The sequence below is a fragment of the Gigantopelta aegis genome, chromosome 12 (assembly GCF_016097555.1).
Source record: "Gigantopelta aegis isolate Gae_Host chromosome 12, Gae_host_genome, whole genome shotgun sequence".
Lineage (NCBI taxonomy): Eukaryota > Metazoa > Mollusca > Gastropoda > Neomphalida > Peltospiridae > Gigantopelta > Gigantopelta aegis.
Genome location: NC_054710.1, coordinates 29,734,947 through 29,753,361, shown reverse-complemented (window position 1 = coordinate 29,753,361; position 18,415 = coordinate 29,734,947). Strand labels below are relative to the sequence as shown.

Genomic DNA, 18,415 nt, shown 5'->3' with positions numbered 1-18,415 from the left:
CCCTCTTACAGTCAGTAAAGTTTGTTTTATTTAACGACGCCACTAGAGCACATTGATTTTTAATCTTATCATCGGCTATTGGACGTCAAACATATGGTCATTCTGACACTGTTTTTAGAGGAAACCCGCTGTCGCCACATAGGCTACTCTTCTTTACGACAGGCAGCAAGGGATCTTTTATTTGCGCTTCCCACAGGCAGGATAGCACAAACCATGGCCTTTGTTGAACCAGTTATGGATCACTGGTCGGTGCAAGTGGTTTACACCTACCCATTGAGCCTTGCGGAGCACTCACTCAGGGTTTGGAGTCGGTATCTGGATTAAAAATCCCATGCCTCGACTGGGATCCGAACCCAGTACCTACCAGCCTGTAGACCGATGGCCTGCCACGACGCCACCGAGGCCGGTCCCTCTTACAGTCAGAGTACTCGGGCTAGGCTGGAGGTGATATAAGCAGCGTGTTGTTTTGAAAAGTCCTGTATTTAACCGGCTACATACCCAAACTATATATATGTGTGTGTGTGTGTGTGTGTGTGTGTGTGTGTGTGTGTGTGTGTGTGTGTGTGTGTGTGTGTTGAACAATAGGCTATAGGCTGGCGGACTATTATAAATTCTACCGGGCTAGTAGATATATATCTAAAGAGAGAGAGAGAGAGAGAGAGAGAGAGAGAGAGAGAGAGAGAGAGAGAGAGAGAGAGAGAGAGAGAGAGAGAGAGAGAGCGAGAGAGAGAGCGAGAGAGAGAGAGAGAAATACGTAGTGTGTGTGCGTATCAGTGTAAGTGTAAGGTACGTAGCTATAAATCATAATAACACTACATTAATTAATAATTTAGTGCCGTAAACAATTATAAGTGACACTTAAAGCTCTTTTTACATATTATAACATTTACTAATGCAAAATACAAACACATATTCAGTTGTAGGGGCGCGACGTAGACCGGTGGTAAAGCGCTGGCCTGATGAGCGGTCGGTTTGGGATCGATCCCGTCAATGCGGCCATTGGGCTATTACTCTTTCCGGCCAGCGCACCACGACTGGTATATCAAAGGGCGTGGTATGTGCTATCCTGTCTGTGGGATGATGTATATAAAAGATACCTTGCTGCTAAAGGAAAAATGTAGCGGGTTAGATAACATGTTTAAATTACCAAATGTGTGGAGAGGGCCTTGTAAGTTGGATAACTTGTGCCCAATTCTTTTGTGTGTGTGTATATATAAAATAAATATGTTTTTAATCAAACCAAATGTTTGACATCCAATAGCCGATGATGATATAAAATCAATTTGCTGTAGTGGTGTCGTTAAACAAAACAAACCTCGTATATTAGCGAGTGTAGCAATCGAATAATGGTTAACCCAATGCTTTTGTATGTATATATTATATACAATAAAATATAATTAATAGAAATTGTTTATGTCCAATAAGATATGCGCACAATACGCATAAGCCCCTAGTGCTGGAACAAAACATCAAATTCGGACAAAAATGATAGAGATAATCGGGCAAAATGTGCATCATGCTACCCTCAAAATTAATTGTAATCCATTTTGAAATGCGTAGTGATTCGTTTGCAACCCTATATAGCCGTTGGATAACTTGTGCCAAATCCTTTTGTATGTATATAATATATGCAAAAGCCGTTTGGTAGTAATACTAATATGAATAAATGTTGTTATCCAGATTCGGGCATTTTTGTTTAATTCGGACCAATACCAGTCTGCACACCCCCCCCCCCCCCCCCCCCCACCGCGAAAAAAAATGGAAGCCTGTACGCGTATGACAACATTACTACCAGCCTCGGTGGCACAGTGGTTAAGCCATGGGACTACAGGCTGGTAGGTACAGGGTTCACAGCCCGGTACCGGCTCCAACCCAAAGCGAGTTCTTAAGGGCTCAATGTGTAGGTGTAAGGCCACTACACCCTCTTCTCTCTCACTAACTACTAACCAACTAACAACTAACCCACTGTCCTGGATAGCTGAGGTGTGTGCCCAGCACAGCGTGCTTAAACCTTAATTAGATATAAGCACGGAAATAAGTTGAAATGATTGTACCATTCCTGTAATCCACACACACACACACACGCACGCACGCACACACACACACACACACACACACACACACACACACACACACACACACATACATATATATATATATATATATATATATATATATATAGCAATACAGTCATGATATGTAAATATAATAAAATAACTTGATTTATAAACAAAAGAAATATGGAGACGCGTACAAACCTAGGAGGGGGTGGGGGTCTGTACCCTCCACTTGAGGACGAAATGTACGTGTTCTTTTTGTCAAACGTTATAGCAATAAAGACCAAAATACGGCTTGTGCCACCCACCCCGAGGCTGTGAACCCTCCATTAGAGACAATGGCCCCTCCCCACTCCAGATACGTTCCTACGGGCCTAATATTGCATGTCCTAAATGTTATGATCTATTTGTAAAGTCTAGTGTCCCATGAAATAAAATAGATATATAATGTTTAATATTCATTTAAATTTGCTCAGACGTACACAATACAGCTATATATATATGTTTAATATTCATTTAAATTTGCTCAGACGTACTCAATACAGCTATATATATATATGTTTAATATTCATTTAAATTTGCTCAGACGTACTCAATACAGCTATATATATATGTTTAATATTCATTTAAAGTTGCTCAGGTGTACTCAGTACAGCTATGTATATAATGTTTAATATTCATTTAAAGTTGCTCAGACGTACTCAGTACAACTATGTATATAATGTTTAATATTCATTTAAAGTTGCTCAGACGTACTCAATACAGCTATATGTATGTTTAGTATTCATTTAAAGTTGCTCAGACGTACTCAGTACAGCTATATATATAATGTTTAATATCCATTTAAAGTTGCTCAGACGTACTCAATACAGCTATATATATATATAATGTTTAATATTCATTTAAAGTTGCTCAGACGTACTCAATACAGCTATGTATGTAATCTTCCCAAGATTCATCTCCTCCGAGAAATGTCTCGATGGACCATCCCCATGAGACAACCACGATTCCATTCCCGGCCGATCCAACAGAAGGGAGGCCACCCTTCCCAACCTCAACCTGAATTATTTCCCCTGGGCCGACGTCGACGTGTAATCTGGAAAAGCCGCCGCCACCTCCTCCCCACCCACCGTTTCTCCCTGTTGCTCCGCCCCCGTAGTTTCCAGCTTTTAGACCGTCACTCCTCATTGCCCATGGTCCGGAACATCCTCCTCTGAGTCCAGACGAAACAGGTCTCACATTCTCTTTATTTAATGCATCAGCTGTTATGTGCTGTTTCAGGGTACCTACTTTATAAGACTTTCGAGAGCCTACTTCATATTTTTTCTTGGAACTTCCTCCGTAATCTCTCTGGACGCCTACTACTTTGTGATTTCTCTGCACACCCATTTTGTGATTTTTCTTGGCATCCATTGCAGACTCTCTGTGGGAACCCACTATTTTGTCATTTCCTTGAGCATCTACTCCAGATTTCCTCTTGGCACCTATTATTTTGCGATTTCTGTCGACATCAACTACTTTGCGATTTCCTTCGGCACCTACTGCAGACTTTCTCTTGGAACCTACTTCTTTCTGATTCCTTTGGGCAACTGTTGCAGACTTTCTTCGGGAACCCTCTACTTTCTGATTCCTTTGGGTATCTGCTGCAAACTTTATCTGGGAACCCACTTTTTTCTGATTTTCTTGGGCATCTACTGTAGACTTTCTCTGGGAATCTAGTTTCTGATTCCTTTGGGTATCTCCTGCAGATTTTCTCTTGGAATCCACTTTGTGATTTCCTGGGACATCTACAGAAGACTTTCTCTGAGAACCCACTAATTTCTGATTACGTTGAACATCTATCCCAGACTTTCTCTCAGCATCTGCGTTATAGTATCTCCATCCATATTTCTTATATACCCCAGTGTTCACCCCGCGAATGTCTTTTGGTTTAACTACCCGGTCTGACTTCTTCCGTTGTTTAGGTTTCTTTAAGGAATCTGCTCCATTGGTCCTTTTCTTCTTCGTTTTCTTAGAAAGTGATCTCTTTTTAGGATACCTTCGAAGTTGTTTTTCTTGATACGTATACGAGTATGCCAGCTTTGATAATTTAGACATATGATCAACAGATTCCACATCTTGTTCGTCTGTCAGTTTGTCTGTCTGTCTATCTGTATTATTCTTTTCAGGATTGGTGTTTTGTTCAGCTGCTGTCTGCAAGTTGTTCTTAGTCCTGGGATAATCTATTAATTCAGAATATGTTGTATCATTTCTGTCTTTCTGTCTGTACCTCTGGTTCTTTGTCCTCTCTTCTTCAGAAAAGTCGCCATCATCTGCTACTGGCCGTGGATTTTTTGGCATCCCAGGATAATTAGCTAATTCAGATGTATGATCAACAAGCCCTGCCTCCTGTCTTTCTATCTTTTCTTTTGTCCATTCATCTGTCTTATGCTCTTCATGGTTAAACCTGTCGTCTGCGTTGGGTCGTGGTTCATCCTTGACTCTAGAACAGGTTGAACAGTTCTGTGGCGCTGCTCCAGCTCCGCAGAATAAACACGTGGTGGATGCCAGGATACAGAATCCATGGTCTCTCGTTTGTCCTGCGGCGCCGCCTCCATGGCAACGATTGCTGTCACCGCCATCTCCACCATAGAGAGTGTAACCAAAACCACCAGCACCACCTATAAAAGATAGAAACAAGTCAGAGTATTATCATAAGATACAGTGAATTCATTAAATGAGATTCCGACGCCATATGACCGTAAATAAAATGTGTTGAGTGCGTCGTTAAATAAAACATTTCCTTTCATTAAATGAGACATGAACTATTACCAACGCCACCAGAACATTCTACTCCATCAAGAGAGTAAGCACAGCAAGCAGCACCACCTATAGAAAGTCCTATGTCGCTAACCTGCATTTTTCAGTTTAGCACGTGCAAAAATCGGACAAACACGGGGACTATGACGTAATCGTGGGGGTTGGCGGAAGGCGAGGATTTCAAGTCCGTCACGCCTTAAGTGAACCCCCAGGGAAGAGACGACGAGGCAGGCCACGGATCACCTGGCAAAGAGACACTGAAAGAGAAACAAAGGAGATGGGTTACACCAGGAGAGAGATGGCGTTCCTTAGTCGATGGGCTATGCTCCCAGCCAGTAAATAGGCATAAATAAGTAAGTAAGACGCCTTAAGTGTTTTCTGTGACAGACATCATTCGGCGAGGAAGTGAATTTCTGTATCGTTAGTTTCATTATTAACTAGCCTACTGAATAAGTTGTAGTTAGTAATGCAGCTAGTGATACAGAAATTCGCAGCTAGCCATTTAGTCAAATTAATGTATACATCCGTTCATACACCGTGATATATACACAAAAACGTGCATATTAATTGCAAATATCAAAACTTTATTAAGATGCCGTCAGTCAACAATGAGTCCCTTTTGTTTTGGTCTCCCTAAGATGTGTTCGTAAGTATTTCTGTTGAGCACAAAACATATTGTACATTTTCTTTTCTGTAAAAGAAGGAGATGACAAACAATAATAGTAATAGAAAACTTTATTAACGTCAAAAAAATTAAAGAACAAGTCGATAACTACTCCACAATTCAGTAGTAACAAAGGGCCTTTGCTGCAAGCGACTGGAGCGTGAAGGCGCCGGAAGTCATTTAGGGGCTGATTGGGGCCGCTTAGCGCTATGCAAATCAAGGGTAGATAAGTTTGTTTCTAATAGAGGCTATTACGGGTGCTTTTTATCAGCTTGGATCACAACCGTGTGTTTACCTTGTTTTAACGTTCCTCCTCGTCCCCCACCAGATCGGACGTAGCCACCAAACGTCGTGTTGCCGCCATCGCCAGCTTTGTCCGCGACCTTGAACTGTACGAGTCTGTGATCAAATCCGCCACCGCCGCCACCTATACATATGACGTCGAGTAGCTTAATCTCGGGATGAACGAGAAACTGCGAAGATTCACGAAGAATAACGAACCCGTGCGACCAAGTACCGTTGATAATGTAGTTCATATCTGAAGAAAAAAGTACAGAAATAAATACATTTTTAAAAATGAAAAAAATAGCAGGCTCACATAAAACAAGGGCACATACAAGGAAGGGGACTAAAGGGATTTGTTCAACCTCACCTAGCGCCCCCCCCCCCCCAAAAAAAAAAACAACAACCCAAAAACAAACCAAATCTTCAGTCCTTGACTATGGTGGAGGGAGAAGGCGGGTCTGCCCGCACTGGCTGGTGCAAGGGAGTACAGGCAGCCCGATTGGGGTCGATAACGGGCGGAGTGGGAGTGTCCGTACCAGTGGCGGATCCAGAAAATCCATTTAGGGGGCCCAATGACATGAGGCGGAATGCCAAGGGAACTTTGGGGGAGGGTTTGGAGAGGGATCGTAAAAAAAAATTAATTAATATATTATATATAATAAAATTTTAACTCACAAAATTTAGGAGGTGCCCGGGCCCCCTACCCCCCCCCCCCCCCCCCCCCCCACTAGATCCGCCTCTGCGTACGCCTATACATCTGGTTATAATCCTGGAATGCTCAAAAACTAAAACCTTACCCCACTGACAGTATACTTCCATGTTCCAGTGTCCTCCTTCCATGCACTCGAGCTCTCCGAGGGTCCGCGCCATTGACACGCCCTTCTGGTGGGGAACCCAGTTCCACTGTGACGTCACTCTAAAGCCCACGTCACACACAATGCGCACGCGAAACCCAGGGGAGACGAAACTGCCAGATTTGACGTCAACGGCGGTTCCATTCTGAACGTCAGGGATGATGCAAAAATCTGTCGTTTAAAATTCAATGTCTGAGTAAATAAATATAATAAATAACTATGATAATAAATATAATATTTTTACTATTCTTTAATCTACATTTCAGAAAACATCCTGTCAGAGCCGTATACACAGGCACGGCGGAGCAGGGGGCTGGGAGGGGGCTCTAGATACACCCACCCACCCTCAATAATTCTGAATTAATAATATTATCATTACCATCACCCTCCCCCTTCCCATCGACTATTTGATGTCAAACATTAAACATTTTCATTTACAAGCATGTTTGTGATGAGAATAAGTCATTGACAAGCACGTGTTTGTGATAAGAATGACAAGCACGCTGACACGCGAACCTACTTGCCGTCATGAACTTCCTGCGATGGGTCGACTTCCTCGTGCTTGTGTAACAGTGGGGACCAAATGAGTACTCCGCAGGACATGTGCACACAGCGCCATCTGGCGTTGGCAGGCACATGTGGTAGCAACCAGAGTCGTCTCCCGAACATGAACTGTTACCTTGAAGATAAAAACGAATTATAAATTTAAAAATTAGTTTACAAGTAAAAAAAACAAAAAAACTAAAATAATAAATAATTGTTTTCTAAATGTGGCCTATTATCCATGCGCTTAATGCTTCTCAAATTAGGGCTTCCTCTTTGAGATGCCACCAACCCTAACATATGCTATAGTCTTCACGGTAATTCAACTACATTTTTTCATAAACTATAAAAATATTTTTTGTAAACAATTTTAGTTTGCTTTGACGTAAAAAGAAAAGTAAAAGTATTTGACAAAAACACAAATATACTATATGTTTGTGTGCCATTTAGAAAACAATCGGCTTAGAAATAAATACCTTGTAGTAAATTCCATAGTATGAAAAGATGGCGTTCCCTGTGGAACGGACTTTAGATTTTCACCACGTGCAGTGTTTAATTTTTTAATTTTTTAAATAAAATACAGGATGCTTGATGTACGGTATTTCCGATGTTCTGAAAATAAAAAATACCCACCCACTCTGTCCTCATTTTGAAAAAACAAATGACGAAACTTTCTTACACACCCGTTGGTGAGAACATCATGCGTTATTTTCGGTTATATACGACTGGCTGCTCCTAAGTGATGACCAGTTCACCAATGCCATAGGTCCAATATAAAACCAGCGCGATGGAAATTACACTGGATTACACTGTGTCGTATAGTTAACCCGACATCCATATGTCTGTGACGCGTAAGTCAGCTACAAGTACAACTGCTGTAAATAACATTTAGTCGAAAAAGATGTTAAAATTTGCTTAAAAGCTGGTTTTTGAGGATATGTAAGAAATAGAATAATACATTCGTGTCCGTTAGATACCATTTATCTAACCACTCGTTGTTTGGTAAATGGTATCTAACGGACACGAATGTATTATTCTTTATATAACATTTGTTTTATTGTGGCCGTAGGAGCAAGAAATATGTTAATGCATTTTCCCACAAACAGGACAGTGCGTACTACAACCTTTGATATACCAGTCGTGGTGTCGGGAACCAGCTATGGATTCGGTGACTGTAAAACTACAAAACTAAATTTAATATACCAGTCGTGGTGTCGGGAACCAGCTATGGATTCGGTGACTGTAAAACTACAAAACTAAATTTAATATACCAGTCGTGGTGTCGGGTACCAGCTATGGATTCGGTGACTGTAAATCTACAAAACTCAATTTAATATACCAGTCGTGGTGTCGGGAACCAGCTATGGATTCGGTGACTGTAAAACTACAACACAGACAGGACAGTGCGTACTACAACCTTTGATATACCAGTCGTGGTGTCGGGAACCAGCTATGGATTCGTTGACTGTAAAACTACAAAACTAAATTTAATTTACCGGCGTTTACGCTGTGTCGCTCATTCATGACGTCAAGTCCAAGCAGCTTGAAAAATCGAGGATACCCATAATCCTCTGTAGCAGCGCCATCTTGCTTTAATGACATTCTTTCCTCAAAACACAGAAACGCAGAGTTACAACAAACCATATTTCCGTCTTTATTGTAACACTATCTAACCGTAGGTGGTGGAACAGATAAGATATTGGGGGGGGGGGGGGGACTTTGCGTGAGATAGTGGAACATGGTATGTGTGGGGGGGGGCTTTGCGAGGGATAGTGGAACATTGTCTGTGTGGGGGAGGGGGACTTTGTATCAGATAGTGAACATGGTTTGTGTGTTGGGGGGGGGGGGGGGAGAGAGACTTTGCGTGAGATAGTGGAACATGTTCGTTAATAGTATAACATGCATATTACATTCATATCAATAAACCATTTATGTAATATATCAAAAACGATCTTGGAATTCGTAACAAAACAAAAACAAAAACCTATACAACTGTCAGGAACCAAACCAATAAGTGTAGGGAGCACTCCGTCACACCCCCCCCCCCCCCACACACACACACATATACACATACACAAAATACACATATATACACACACAAAAAAAACACACCACTACCACCACAACACCACACCACACCCACCAGTGGTAACCATTCAGATATTATGGTCCGTAAGAAGTCCAAAATTATTGGAAAATAGACTGGTTACCGCTTTACGACTCTCGCGCCTCGCTCCGTCCAGTACACGTGGTCACGCGCCACGGCGACGTCGACGGGCTCGTTGTCCTCCGTGAGCGGCAGCTGTAGCAGCAGCGTGTAGTTCCAGTCTCCCACAGTGACCCGCTCTATCGTGTTGACCCCGCCGTCCGCCCAGTACACACCTGGACGTTAAACACACATGTCCATGTCTTACACGCGTGTAACTGCATACATTAAACACATGCATTTAAAAAAAAACAGACTTCGTAAATTCGGCCCACGGAAAGAAAGAAAGAAATGTTTTATTTAACGACGCACTCAACACATTTTATTTACGGTTATATTGCGTCAGACATATGGTTAAATACCACACAGATTTTGAAAGGAAACCCGCTGTCGCCACTACATGGGCTACTCTTCCGATTAGCAGCAAGGGATCTTTTATTTGCGAATCCCACAGGCAGGATAGCACAAACCATGGCCTTTGTTGAACCAGTTATGGATCACTGGTCGGTGCAAGTGGTTTATACCTACCCATTGAGCCTTGCGGAGCACTCACTCAGGGTTTGGAGTCGATATCTGGATTAAAAATACCATGCCTCGACTGGGATCCGAACCCAGTACCTACCAGCCTGTAGACCGATAGCCTAACCACGACGCCACCGAGGCCGGTCTCGGCCCACGGTTACAGGTAATAGTTATAGCCTGAGTTTACGGTAAATAACTAGCCCGAGTACTCTGTCGTTCTTCTGGATGATTGACGTTAAATACCATAACCGGACTCGGTGGCGTCCTGGACAGACAGCCAAGACAGTCGGGGTGTGCGTGCCCAGGACAGCGTGCTTGAACCTTAATTGGATATAAGCACGAAAATAACGGCAGAGTACTCGGACTAATTATTACAATTTACAATTATTTACTTACAATATGATTTCTTTCTTACAATATAAGTATCTAAAAACACTATGATTTCTTTCTTACAATATAAGTATCTAAAAACAATGCATTTCTGGATATTGTAAAACAAAACAAAATGTTTTCTTTAAAAAAAATAGTTAAAGTTTGTTTTGTTTAACGACACCACTAGATCTCACTGATTATTAATCATCGGCTATTAGATGTCAAATTTTGTTTATTCTGACATATATCTTAGAAAAGAAACCTGCTACATGTTTCCATTAGTAGCAAGGGATCTTTTATATACACCATCTCACAGACAGGATAGCACATACCCTCCTTTGATATACGAGTCGTGGTGCACTGACTGGAACAAGAAGCAGACCAATGCTAAAAAAAAATCTTTCTTCAATTTATTTTCGTGCTTATATCCAATTAACGTTCAAGCACGCTGTCCTGGGCACACATCCCAGCTATCTGGGCTGCCTGTCCAGGACAGTGGGTTAGTTGTTAGTGGTTGGTGAGAGAGAAGAGGGTGTAGTGGTCTTACACCTACCCACTGAGTCGTTAAAACTCGCTCTGCGTGGGATCCGGTACCGGGCCGAGAACCATGTACCTACCAGCCGGGGCCTTATGCCCGATGGCTTAACCATGACACCACCGAGGCCGGTAATTCATACGTGATCGTCTTATTCAATAGTAACAGGGGAGATAACTCACATTCATCGCTGACGGTGATGCCTGTAGGTTTGGCAAGGCCCCACGCTATCGGGCTGGCGTTGGTTCCGTCCATATAGGCGGCATACACCGCGCCTGTGGTGGTCGACTGTGACGTCATCTCTGACGTATTGGTTGTCTTGGTGATGTATGTTTTTATCTGCGCCGTAAAGAACAACAACCTGACGAAATATGAACGAATGAATGAATGAATGAATATTTAAAGACACCCCAGCACGAAAAATACATCGGCTATTGGGTGTCAAACTATAGTAATGCAAACAAATAAAGTGATGATCAACATCAATATAAAAATTCAAGATTTAAATAAAAACAGTGTAAAGAACTATGCAAAAATACAAATATCACAGATAGATACTGACTTTTACTCAAAATTTCAATTATATCTCGAAAAAAAACGGGGATTTGTGCTGCATTGGCCATTCTCAAAGAGAATGTTACACCCCTGCACCATGGTGAGGTTACAGCACGCGCAGGGGAACGTGGATGAGTCCAATCAAATCAAATATAATGCTAGTCCCAGACTACCAACTGTCAGCAGAAAGTTGTAAAACTCTACGGTTGCGCTAAGATTACTTAATGGGTCATATGGCGATAATCGAGTTGTAAGAGCGCTCAGACTAGCAACTGGACAGTGGTAGAAATCGAGAAAGCAGAAAGTTAGCCCGCAGTTGGTAGTTTGAGCCTAACATTACATAGGTAGCTTTACAGATGTAAAGACCAGGAGCCTATTTCATAAACATCGTAAGTTACGTTTTGAACGTAAACGTAAATCTACGATTCTTATTACTATTATAGTTCAACAAATATAGTTAGAAGAGCCCATATTTCATTTTCTTTTGTCTTTAAAATACTCCAGCTTCCGTAATGATGTAAGTTTCTGCGTGAAATTGATGCCAAACACGTGTAAACGCACGGCCGGTGTAACTGCTAGTAGCAGACGTAACTTACGATGTTTTGTGAAATAGGGCCCTGGGGTCCATTTCACAAAATATTGTAAGTTTACGTCTGCGACTACCAGTTATACCGGCCATACGTTTACATGTGTGTGGCATCTATTTCACACAGAACATTACATCATTTTAAGGACAAAAGAAATTGAAATATGTATATTTCAAATTATATTTTTGTTTTACTATTAGTAGTAATACGAATTGTGGTTTAGTCGTAAATTTACGTTTACGTGCAAAACTAGGCTTATGTTTTGTGAAATTGGGCCAAGAGCCCATATTTTCGAAGCTGTCTATCAGCGCTACGATAGCGTAAAAGCGTCGTAGGCTATAACATCACTACGACATCGTAAAATGATCGTAGGTTATGACACCACTACGACACACGTCAAAGCCCCCAACGGTTTTGCGATAACGTAGCGCTAAGTTAGTTCTGAAAATATCGACCCTGGTGACTTTTTCAATAGGACCAATCAATCCACTCCTGGTATATGCATTAATTTCATTTATTTTCGTGCTTATATCCATTTGAGGTTTAAGCACGCTGTCCTGGGCACACACCTCAACTATCTGGGTTGTCTGTCCAGGACAGTGGGTTAGTTATTAGTGGTTAGTGAGAGATAAAAAAAGGTGTAGTGGTCATACCTACCCATTGAGTCATTAAAACTCGCTCTGGGTGAGAGTCCGTGCCGGGGTGCGAACTCTGTGCCTACCAGTCTTATGTCCGATGGCTTAACCACGACACCACCGAGGCCGGTACTACTGATGTAAATCAGCCTGCAGCACTAAACAAGCTGTAAAAGGAGCTACCTCAAGGGCGGTTTTTTTTTTTGGTTTTTTTTTTTGGGGGGGGGGGGGGGTCCCAGTTGCACGAACCCCCCCCACCACCACCACCACCACCACCACCACCACCACGTAGATCTAAATTGATGTCCACGTAAAATATATATTTCAAATTATAAACATTTACATGTTTCGATATTTCGAAAATACGCTACGATAATTACTGCAGTCACTTACGACGAATTTACGACATATCGTAGCTAAGATGGCTTCGAAAATACGGGCCCATGGATGATTTTCAAATGTACCCCATCCCCTTTTAGTGTGGTGACTAACTTCTTTTTAACACTTTTGGTTAAGCATGAAACTCGGCACATATATACCCTGACCCGTTACAAACATTTTTAGATATGAATCAAAGTCAACAACGCCCCCTGGTGGCCAGGGAGAATCTACAAGTTAGTGCAGCGGCTAACATTAAGAACAGTATGAAATTTGGTACATATCCGCGCCTGTGTACACTTTCTGCGAACACCTGCAGACACGGATCCATGATGTTTTCTGTTGTTTGTTCCTGTTGTTTTTGTTTTGTTTTTGTTTGGTTTGGAGGAGGGGTTGGTTGGGGGGGGGGGGGCTAGGGCTAAGTGGGACAAAACTATTTATAGGGCCTGTATAAGAACAAATAGGGATGAAATATTTTAGCGATTGAGAAAACAAGAACATTCGAAACGACGGGCGGTAGATCGAGACCCCCTCCTGCTTCCGCACCTGTATTTGGTACACCTTGTACAGTATTCATACCTAATGCCAGACCCAACCCCCACCCACCCACCCTGGGGTGCAGCCTCCATAGGCTACTTTATAAATACCCCATAGAAAAGGCGAGGATATGCGATTGGATCCGTCCAGTTATGGTGTACTCTTGTTTTAATTAGAACAATATGTCTGAGAAGATTGAGTCTCCACTAATATGATTATTATAATATTCGAAAAAGTGCCATAATTAATTGTAGTGTGCTGGTAAACACAAAACAAATATGTACTTCCTTAAAAGCATGAAATTTAGTTAATTATATACCATAACCCATTAAAAGCATTTTCAGGTATGGATTCGAGCCGACAGCGCCCCCTGGTAGCCAGGGACGATCTACAAATATCCCTCACAATCTTTTAGTAGGGTGTGTCTAACAAAAACAAAATGACACTTTGGGTTAAACGCATGAAACTTGGCACATATATACCGTGCCAAATTATAAACATGTTTAGATGTGGACCCCAAGTCAGCAGCGCCCCCTGGTGGCCAGAGAGGATCTATAAATGTTCCCACACCCTTTTAGTTGGGCGACTAACACAAAACACTTTGGTTAACATTATGGAACTTGGTACGTATATACATTGACCCATACAAACATTTCATGTGGACATAAGTCAGCAGCGCCCCCTGGTGACCAAGGAAGATCTATAAATGTCGCCCATCCCCTTTTTGTACAATGAGACCTTTATCTCTAAATTACAGGCTGGTAGGTACAGGGTTCGGATCCCAGTCGAGGCATGGGATTTTTAATCCAGATACCGACTCCAAACCCTGAGTGAGTGCTCCGCAAGGCTCAATGGGTAGGTGTAAACCACTTGCACCGACCAGTGATCCATAACTGGTTCAACAAAGGCCATGGTTTGTGCTATCCTGCCTGTGGGAAGCGCAAATAAAAGATCCCTTGCTGCTAATCGGAAGAGTAGCCCATGTAGTGGCGACAGCGGGTTTCCTCTCAAAATCTGTGTGGTCCTTAACCATATGCCTGACGCCATATAACCGTAAATAAAATGTGTTGAGTGCGTCGTTAAATAAAACATTTTTTTTTTTTTTTTTTATCTCTAAATATGGATTAGTCATAAATATAAAATTACAGTTATTTGGGATACCAAGCGCGCTATTGTATCGCCCAAATTGTTCGTTGGAGACTTAGACAATACAACATGAGTTGGATAGCATTTATATTACAAGTTGTTTAAGAAACGTATCCAACGCAACTGCCATTATTTTGCAACACACTGGCATATGTACAGCCGACGTCGAAGAAAAATAAAATAAAAGCCTGTTCAAACACCTCTTACCGTGCTAAGCGCGCCCCCTCCACAAACCTCTAGATACGCACCTGGTGTACGCTATTTGCGAACACCTTTTGCCGAATCGGATCCATGATGTTTTTTTCTTCTTGTTGTTGGTTTGTTTGGTTGTGGGGTTTGTGGGGTGGGGGCAAAACTATACATGAGAACGAATAGGGAGGGATGTTTATTGATTGACTAAAGGAATTCGAAACGAGGGGTGGGAAATTGATACCCTCTCCTGGATCCGCGCCTGCTCTTTCCTTGTACACTATTCGTACCTAATGCCAGACCCCCCCCCCCCCCCACACACACACACACACACACTAATCCGGCTACTTTATAAATGCCCTGTTTAGAAGAGCCAACAATATCCCAATGAATCCGTCTAGTTAACCGGCCTCGGTGGCGTCGTGGCAGGCCATCGGTCTACAGGCTGGTAGGTACTGGGTTCGGATCCCAGTCGAGGCATGGGATTTTTAATCCAGATACCGACTCCAAACCCTGAGTGAGTGCTTCGCAAGGCTCAATGGGTAGGTGTAAACTACTTGCACCGACCAATGATCCATAACTGGTTCAACAAAGGCCATGGTTTGTGCTATCCTGCCTGTGGGAAGCGCAAATAAAAGATATCTTGCTGCCAATCGGAAGAGTAGCCCATGTAGTGGCGACAGCGGGTTTCCTCTCAAAATCTGTGTGGTCCTTAACCATATGTCTGACGTCATATAACCGTAAATAAAATGTGTTGAGTGCGTCGTTAAATAAAACACTTCTTTCTTTCTTTCCGTCTAGTTATGGTGTACTCTTGTTTTAATTGGAACAAAATAACTGAGAAGATTGAGTCTCCACTAATATGATTATTATGCTACTTGAAAAAGCGCTATAATTTATTGTAAACAAAACGAAAATATGCACTTGCTTAAAAGTATGAAATTTGGTTAATTATATACCATAACCCATTAAAAAATGACACTTTGTGTTAAAAGCATGAAACTTGGCACGTATATACCTTGACCCATTATAAACATTTCAAATGTGGACCTAAGTCATCAGCGCCCCCTGGTGGCCAGGGAGGATCTAGAAATGTTCCCACCCCTTTCAGTGGGGCGGCTAACATACAAATTTGGTACATATACATAGTGACCTAGTACAAACATTTTTATATATGGACCCAAGTCAGCAGCGCCCCCTGGTGGCTAGGGAGGATCTACAAATGTCCACCACCCTCTTTTAGTGTGGCGGCTAACATAAAAATTACTAGGCTTGGGGGGGGGGGAATGGGGGGTTTGAGGGGTGACGGGTTGTTACCAGAGGCGGATCAAGGGGGCCCAGGGGCCCGCCCCCCCCCCCCCAAATTTTGCGATAGTTATAATTTTATTATACATGTATATTAATTTTCATTTGTTTACGATCCCCCTCCAAACCTCCCGAAAGTTCCCTTGACATTCCATCTCATGTCACTCCCCCCCCCCCATAAATGGATTTTCTGGATCCGTCACTGGCTGCAGTGCAGTATTATATTAGGCTATTCGTATGTAATAGGTGTTCATGTAAAATGTTGACAACAGGGTTTGCTAGGTTAATATTCGACCCACCCCCCCCACCCCCACCCACCCCGCAGGTCCAGATCACGCTACGTCCTTGTGATTTTCTTAGACACTCGTTAGTGTGGATATCATACGTGTGGTAACAATTTAAAGACATACGACTGGCTTCACCTTGGTTATACCATCCGATAAAAAACAAAGCGCGATCGTTTCGCCCCTAATTTTTATTTTGTTAATAAAGTACATTTATTCATTGATTTGTCCTATATCCATTGATTTTTAGATGTCACACATTGCGTGTTTATATCTACAGATAAAAATTTTTTTATAATTTTGTTTATTTCCAATATCATTTACTCAAGCCATTTACATGAAATACGTACAGGCCTTAGATAATATGCAGACAATGTATTCACATTAATAATTAATTTATGAACAGTCACACTGCATACTACTGATGTGCTGTGGTTTCTTATTAAATATACTACATACCCAGTTGAGGTTCTAAACTTCGACTCGTACGAGTGACTCGGGCCAATTCAATCGTATGACATGTCACACGTTACGATTTGCTTGTTGGCGTTGCAATCCAAGTAACTCGTACAAGTCACTCATATCGTCATCATTATCGTGTAGCAGGGCCTTAAAATGCCGTGTACGGTATGTTGATTTCGCCTAGCTTCAGCTGACAGAAAGTAAACAGCTGATAAAGCATTAATATCCAAAGACAGAAAATTACCTAATATTTGGTAATGAATAAACAGAAGAAGAAAATACTTCAAAACTATAATAAAATATATTTATTTCTGGGGGCGAAACGACTCGGTACGAATGAGATTTAGGGCGAACCAACCCTGGGTGAATAGGACTAGGGGCGAAAAAACGTAGAGTTCGACCCGGATTCATTTTTATACCTTCGATATTTGTAATGAGATGGAAAAGACGAATGGGGTTCAAAGTGAAAGTTTACTTCCGATCGTAGCCCGAGTACTCTGACCGTAAGAGAGCTAGACGGACATTTGGACATAAATACGGTGAGAGCGTATTTAATTTATGTCCAAATGTCCGTCTAGCTCTCTTACAGTCATTGAGTCAGAGTACTCGGGCTAATCCGATCGTTCAATAGCAAATCTTTCATGTTTCAACTAATTGCCCCCCCCCCCCCCCCCCCCCCCCATCCTCAACCCCACCCCACCACTCCCCATCCCATCCCTACCAACCCTCTCCACCCCGCTCAACAATGAAAAGTACTCTTGGACTAAACCATTATTTTCAATAATGTTCTTATGTGACTCTGTGGCGCAACGGTAGCGCGTCTGACTCCAGATCAGAAGGCTGCGTGTTCGAATCACGTCAGGGTCATTATATGTTTTATTTTGTAATTAAACTTCTTTTGAATTTTTATTTTTTATTAATTCACAAATATATAAGATTGCCGATGTTAGTTCCGGATTAAGAAAAACAACAATATTAAAACTGTCCCCACTACACACTTCTTTGTTCTTGGGAAAAACGGATTGCAGCCTCTTCCAAGTTCTAGCAAACAACCACGTTTATGAAATAAATTATTTGAAAACAAGAATACCGAATGTTAACAAGTTCAATAAGAACATTAGCAGACACGTCGAACTGACAAACATTTAACCTGACAAGATCTCGTACACTACGCGATCGATAAAGATAAACCTAATCATGCCTTGCGAGAGGATCTACGTTACTATTTAAACACAATCGGATATGTGACTCCGTGGCGCAACGGTAGCGCGTCTGACTCCAGATCAGAAGGTTGCGTGTTCGAATCACGTCGGGGTCATGAAATGTTTTGCAAATTTTAATAGGTTTTTGTTTTTATTATTGTTTACATATTGTTGTTATAGTTATATGTTTCACTCTGTTCATCTTAAAAACTTTTACCACTCAATTTATTTGTTTGTTGTACTGTCAACATTAACGTGAAATTAAATATTAGTTGAAAGTCAATTCATTAGTGGAATA

At 41.8% G+C, this 18,415-nt stretch overlaps 1 protein-coding gene and 2 non-coding genes across 3 annotated transcripts in view; 2 read left to right on the top strand and 1 right to left on the bottom strand.

The window, feature by feature from the left end:
• Positions 1 to 2,534: 2,534 nt before the first annotated feature.
• Positions 2,535 to 18,415, bottom strand: part of LOC121386496 — a 21,266-nt gene continuing 5,385 nt past the window's right edge. Inside the window, exons 5-11 of the mRNA XM_041517413.1 lie at positions 11,020 to 11,198; positions 9,413 to 9,584; positions 8,699 to 8,805; positions 7,180 to 7,338; positions 6,603 to 6,830; positions 5,816 to 6,058; positions 2,535 to 4,717 (exon numbers count right to left, since the gene is read on the bottom strand). Of these exons, the coding sequence (XP_041373347.1) occupies positions 2,970 to 4,717; positions 5,816 to 6,058; positions 6,603 to 6,830; positions 7,180 to 7,338; positions 8,699 to 8,805; positions 9,413 to 9,584; positions 11,020 to 11,198 (2,836 nt within the window). The 3' untranslated portion in view covers positions 2,535 to 2,969. The remainder of the gene's footprint in view (positions 4,718 to 5,815; positions 6,059 to 6,602; positions 6,831 to 7,179; positions 7,339 to 8,698; positions 8,806 to 9,412; positions 9,585 to 11,019; positions 11,199 to 18,415) is intronic.
• On the top strand, positions 17,711 to 17,782 carry Trnaw-cca. The gene has a single exon. It is a non-coding gene; the product is annotated as a tRNA-Trp (tRNA).
• On the top strand, positions 18,162 to 18,233 carry Trnaw-cca. The gene has a single exon. It is a non-coding gene; the product is annotated as a tRNA-Trp (tRNA).